The following is a 6,447-nucleotide window of genomic DNA, read 5'->3' on the forward strand; positions in this document are numbered from 1 at the left end:
TCCCCATGGGCTGTGGTGGCCTAATTGTGCAGCACCCCCCAACTCTCCCACTATAGCTAATGGGGGATGGATGGAGTTGGCATTGCATTATGCATGGTGACTACACCCAGCTGGTTTGTCAAAAAGCCCAATTGCGGCCGATATTAAAGACCTTCTCCCTGCTGTTTGCCAGATTTAACAATCATGTAGTGATCAGACTTTTTAACCTGGCGTCATCTCAGTTTGGATTGATTCAAAGCTCCAATTGCAAATAAGAAATGATATGGCACTTCAACCAAAGATCTTATTTGCTTTTGAAAGACTCATAGAATTGGTAATGATGTTCTTAGCCCGGCTAGAATCCAAGTTAAGTTAGGGTTAGTTATCTCGGTAACTATTGGATGCAAGGACTTTCTTGTTCTCCAATCAATGAATCCCACTGATCCCCTGATTTTTCATCTCGTGCCTGGCACTCTGGATTTGACTATATTGTTTTATGATAAAATGTCTCAACAACAATCATGTAAAATACCGTGAAATAATCCCCAGAGGATGAATCGAAATAACTTTGGTGATATGGCGCCTTCAGTAAATGTAACATTATCACCAAAACCAAATGTGACCTTTTATTATTGTTTTACGCCATAATCAATATATTAAACCCTCCAGAAAAACGCGATTCTGCGATCGCAGAATTTCCCGCATAATCAGCAAAATGCCGCAGATTTTTAAAAGTCCGCATATTTATCAAAAGGCCGCATAATCCCCGCATTTTTCCANCCTGTTGCTAAAAATAGTCAGATATTGTGGTATCAACTTACTGGGCTGAACATCAGCCAGGCAGACACAACTGTATTTCTCAAGATTTCTTTAAAGTGGACCTATCATGCTATATTTGAATACTATAGTGTAGGACCATACCTATATAAGGCATATTTATACTTTTCATTTTTCAAAATACCAAACAGATCATGCATTATAGCCATTCCTAATTTCGCTCAATTTAACACTGCCTTTCATGCTCGGATTCAGTGAGAACAGCACCATCTGGTGGCCTGAAATATGTACTACAGCGTCTCCAGCGCTTTCGAACGGCAATGTCCGTGGCTGTCTCCTCCTGATTGGTGGAGTTGGCCCAATAGTCGTAGCGCAACTTCTGTGACGACATAAAAGTGTTCAAATCTGGATCAGTCTGTATCAGATCCGTTGCAGCCCCTTTTTTAGAGATTTGGGTATGGAGGAAAATAAAGAGGGTTGTGTTTTCTGACACTTGGTGAGTTCCCTGGAACACCGGGGACACATATTCATGTATAAAAGACGTACAAAAGTGCATTTTGCATGATAGGTCACCTTTAAGATTTGGGAATCTGGGGTTTTTGAGGCAAGATGATTTACAGTGGAGACTGCATAGCTATCATATTAGTAATGGACCGTTCAACTCCTGCTGCTTTTGTGTAATTTAATAGGAGCAGGGATGATTCTCTTCTGCCTTTGTGCAGGAAAAAGAGTGGACTGGAGCTGTCGACTCTCATTTCTGAGGCCCTCTGATGGCAGACACATGCACTGCTGCAGTGTGAAATCACTGGGAGAGATGTGTGGGTCTCTGGGAGGGTGACCTACTTTTTCTTCCCTCTTTGGTCTGCCGGAGAGAGAGCTGCGAGTCGCACTGCTGAGCACACAGCTTGTAATGTAATCCCTTCTGACTGCAGGTGCACGGCTCTACAAGAGACACCACCAATGAGGCATGCACAGATGCTGCATGAATGTTTTATTTTATGCAAGCATAACTCTTCTCAGCAGCGACCTATTCCAAGTGTTATGTATTCCCATTTCTTTTTTTAAATAATTTGAATCTTACTAAAGGACTGCTGTGCGTGTGTGTGTGTGTGTGTGTGTGTGTGTGTGTGTGTGTGTGTGTGTGTGTGTGTGTGTGTGTGTGTGTGTGTGTGTGTGTGTGTGTGTGTGTGTGTGTGTGTGTGTGTGTGTGTGTGTGTGTGTGTGTATGCCATATGTACTAAGAAGACATTCTGGCATTGTTATAGTAGTATGTAATATGTATGCATTTAACAATTCTTAAGATTTTTAAAGAAATTGTCTGACAAAGAAACGTGCTTATTTGCTTTCTTGCTGAGAGTTAGATGAGAGGCTTGACACCACAATATCTGTGCAGTATTTATGAAACTATCATCAGCAGCTGGTTAGCTTAGCATACAAAACTGGAAACGGGTGGAAAAGAGTCAGGCGCTCTCCAAATGTGATATTATACCTACTGGTCCTTCTAAATCTCACAAATAAGTTTGTTCACACAACAATTTGCGCTTTTTTGGAGGGGTTATGCTGAATTATATATATTGGCTCGTACTTATTGCCAGAAAATCAGAGGAGCCTCTAGAAAGTTACTCGACCCAAAGTAATAGTCCCACACATAAAAACTGCAAAATTGACATTTTACACTTTGGCTTTAGTACGTATTAGACTAGAGATATATTGTGTATATTAATGTTGCCTTAGTGGTTCCCAGTTTGAGGACAAGATGATGAGTAAAAAGGAAAGCAGAGCATAAGTATTCTGAAAAAAAGGCTAATTATTTGCAGGGTTTTCTTCACATCCTTTTTTTATGTGCGTTATTGTACAATGAAAATAAAAGTAAAACAAGGCCTGGTACCTGCTCATACCTGGAGGACTATTGCAACCAGTGACAGGGGTTACCAGTACACATAGCTTGTTTCCCAAGCAAATACTGTCTGTTGGGAACCACTGAAGTAAAGGACACTGCATGTCGGGAAAATAGAGCTAATTTTAATAAATAATATTCTCAATGTGCATACTGGGTCATATTCAAAAGCCACTGACACATGACCTTTGTGAGTTTGAAACTCCCGTTACCAGAAGCTGTTTGCAGTCATGCTAACATCACTGCTGACTTATTTAGCATCCCCGCCAATGCACATTAGCCCGTGTGGCAAAGTGCTTCTGTGCCGCTCTAAGCATCGCTCCTGCTGGTAAAACAACTTCAGCATCAGTTCACCTGCATCAGCTAAATAACTTGAAGGTGGAAGGAGAGGGTTTCTTGCTTTTAATACAGCTATATGTTTTCAAGGTTCTCTAATAGGCATAAGTAGATGATGTGTGTATTGCCAACAGTACAAATCTGTTAAATACAACAAAAGAAAGTAGAATTTCAATTAAATCATTTAAAAGTATTATACTTTTGAACAGAGCTAAGTTGTCCCCCTTTGATTACAGCTAAGCTAAGTGGCTAAGCAGCTAGCATCACATTTAGCATACAGATACGAGTGGTACTGATCTTCTTCCCGTATTTCCCAAAAAGGAAAAATTCCTCTTTAAAGTATGGTTTTAAATAAGTACAGGTAACACATTTAAAGCCTTCACATGTGGAATTAATACACAACAAATTATGTTTTTCTGAACCACTCGTTAGCGCCTTATCAGGTCACTTAGCATGTCAATTTTTAAAAACACACTGTGCTAAACAGTCTCTTGAGCAGCGAGTCATTAGGAGTTTTGACCTTGGCTCCATTGTGTGTTAATCGTGTTAGGGTAAGCTTAATTGCTTAAGGAATTGCAGGATTTACAGCCCAGAGCCTGTCAGCGTTGGCCCAGCTCCATATCCACTCTGCAGTATGTTGTTCCTCTCAGTGATTCCTTACAGGAAACTGTGACAGGATCCCATTCAGAGTGGATGGGGTGAGTCCTGGGTCAAAGCTGGAACAGAGACATGGGAACTTAATTTTGAGGAAGTCTGTTTCACTGTGTCAGCTATCAAATATTCAGATGCCCAAAGGCAATCTGAATCCTTGCCACCAGGTGTAGTAAAAGTAAGGCAGTTGACCTACTCAAAAATGCAATTATTTGGTTGAAAACATCACAAAAGAATAATGTGGCCAAAAAAATTGCCTTTTATAAAAAGTGTTGCTTTATTGTGCTGATTTACTTTTGAATTATAGGCTACAAGAAGATCGATGCCACTCTCATGTCTGTCATTTAATATAAACCTAAAGTCAGGAGACAATTAAGCTTAGTTTAGCATAATAATGACTGGACTTTCGCTCTACGCTGTTCAAAGGTTAATGTGTAGTAGTGGCTAAGCTAGGCTAACAATCCCCCTTCTTCAAATGTAAAAGTATCTCTAACCCTGTTACATATTCACACAAAAATCATGCTTTATATATTGATGACTAAATCAAACCAAGTGTTTCTATCATCTGGATGTTAAGTAAACAGAGGAACAAGCTAAGCTAAGCAGTTAGCCTGCACCCCTCCACCCTTTGTCTTTTAAACTGTGTCGTAGCATCACAGATTTTTTAACAATTTAGCAGTTTTTAATAGTGAAAATAACTCCAGTGATCCTAAGTTGTGGTTGTCTAAGATCAACCAGCAGCAAACAAGGAACTGTGAGTGCTTTATTGTGTCCACTTGGTTCTACACACCATTCAGTGTCATTTTTGTTCATTTCAGAAATGTTCTGGCAGATTAAGGTGAACATTGTTTGTATCCTGTGCATTGTTAAGGGGGGAAAGTAGGGCAAGATGAGCTGGAGGCTTGTCAAGTACCCGCCCACTGAATCATAACACAGGCTGGTAGTATTACAATCAAACCCAAATTGATAAGCAGAGAAAAAAATGTGCTTTATTTACTGTATTATCAGGGATCACATGAATATATTGAAGTTTTTGTTGCATTTTTCTTGCATCTCTTAGAATCTAGTTATGATTAAAAGACGTCCAATCCAACACATGATTGATTTTGAACATGAAAGGATGGATTTAGATGACCAGAAACATCCGATGTGAGTGTCTGACTGAAGCCCCTCTCTCGAGTTTCGGCCGGACGAGATCCTGAGAGAAATGAGATGCTGTTGCTAGGCGACGGCTGTTGGAGGCGGGATAAGGAGGAATTTAAAGGAGTCTCAGACATCAGTGTTGCCTCAAATACTTTACTTGGTCGAGGTTCGCCTACTGTCTACTACTGTATCTCCACCCACACCATGTCATATGTAACAAGGCTGCTGTGAACAGTGGTTTTCTATGCAAAAAAACGTTCCCTTAAGAACCAAAGCAAACATCATCCCTGATATAAGAAACAAAAAAAAGCACTAGACGTGAGGTTTTGGTCAGTTTATGTTTGGGACACAATGCTGCCATCATGTGGTCATTTCTGACAGTCCAAGTCAACCCTTCTTGATCTCAGGAGCTCAAGTTGCACGCTTCTTTCTTTTTCTTGCGTTTAACTCTGTAAAATAAACAAAAAGCAGATATTTCAGCTGTAAAAAAATGCATGGACTCTTAAATCAATGTGCTTCAGACTTACTGGCTGAAGCACTGCTGGTTTCACTGTGAAGAGCAGCTTCTTCTTCTGTTGTGACGGCAGCCTTTGAAGCCCGTAACAGATATTTAGGTACATGCTGAGAGAAAAGAAGAAAAAAAGATAGAATGTGTAATTCAAATTAAAGTTATGTAAGGACGATAAGCAAATGTATAAATCAACCCCCATTTCATCAACTGAATTGTGTTTTAGTATTTCAGGTTACAGGAAATGATGATGAACTTCAGTTAAACAATTCAATGTTAACAATGAACTGCCTCTTAGCATTGTATCTCTAATTTTATGGTTGCACTTTTCTTTCACCAAGCCCTCCGTCTTTTCAGAATCATATGACTGCCTGTAAGTACATCACTGAAACACCACTGAGAAAAGGCTCTCGAGATATTCAGAGTAGGGAGCCTCTGTGTTTTGAGCTCATGCTGTCTGATAGGTATACAGATGTTTCTCTCTTGCTCTCTGTGTAACGTTGTGCTGACCCAGGAGGTTTGTTGCAGAGGAAGAGGATCGGCTCTGCTCTGGATCCTGTCGCTGTGTCGTCGTTCAGTGGAGCTGCTGGGGAGATTTATGGCGGACGGCCGAAGACGACTGCTGGTCGATTCGGATTCATCTGCTTCAGCTAGGAGGTCTGATAGCTCTCCATCACTGATCTCCCCCTCCACCACGGAGCCCTCTGCACAGGGACAATTTCACAAAGGGAAAACCAAAATGTATTGTGCAAATCTTTGAAATACTATACTTCCCGTAACACTTACTTTTTATGTGGATCTTTTCCTATGTCATGTGGATTCACTAATCCACTGTATCATTATTTCAGTATTTACACATATTTCAGCTTTGTCTGAACATTTCAATCTCCTGGAAATTTCGCCCCGTAAAATCATATGCAAATTTAAGTCACAGCTTGTACCTGTATGTTGGGGAGTGACCGCACACTCAGCACAAATCCAGTCGCCTGCATGAACTGTGTTTAAACGTGGCGTCAAGCAGTCCATATGATACCTGGAACAATAAGTACAACCACAGAGGACTGGATTAGCATCTNTAAAAGTGTTCAAATCTGGATCAGTCTGTATCAGATCCTTGCAGCCCCTTTTTTAGAGATTTGGGTATGGAGGAAAATAA

General features: G+C 40.5%; 1 protein-coding gene across 1 annotated transcript in view; it reads right to left on the reverse strand.

Annotated features, from left to right (window-relative positions):
- Nucleotides 1–5,102: 5,102 nt before the first annotated feature.
- The window catches only part of LOC104951557 (PHD and RING finger domain-containing protein 1-like), a 3,235-nt gene continuing 1,890 nt past the window's right edge, over nt 5,103–6,447 (reverse strand). Inside the window, exons 4-7 of the mRNA XM_010778235.1 lie at nt 6,233–6,324; nt 5,802–5,995; nt 5,311–5,404; nt 5,103–5,232 (exon numbers count right to left, since the gene is read on the reverse strand). Of these exons, the coding sequence (XP_010776537.1) occupies nt 5,195–5,232; nt 5,311–5,404; nt 5,802–5,995; nt 6,233–6,324 (418 nt within the window). The 3' untranslated portion in view covers nt 5,103–5,194. The remainder of the gene's footprint in view (nt 5,233–5,310; nt 5,405–5,801; nt 5,996–6,232; nt 6,325–6,447) is intronic.

This window comes from Notothenia coriiceps, unplaced genomic scaffold (assembly GCF_000735185.1).
Source record: "Notothenia coriiceps isolate Sejong01 unplaced genomic scaffold, NC01 NC01_scaffold00019000, whole genome shotgun sequence".
NCBI lineage: Eukaryota > Metazoa > Chordata > Actinopteri > Perciformes > Nototheniidae > Notothenia > Notothenia coriiceps.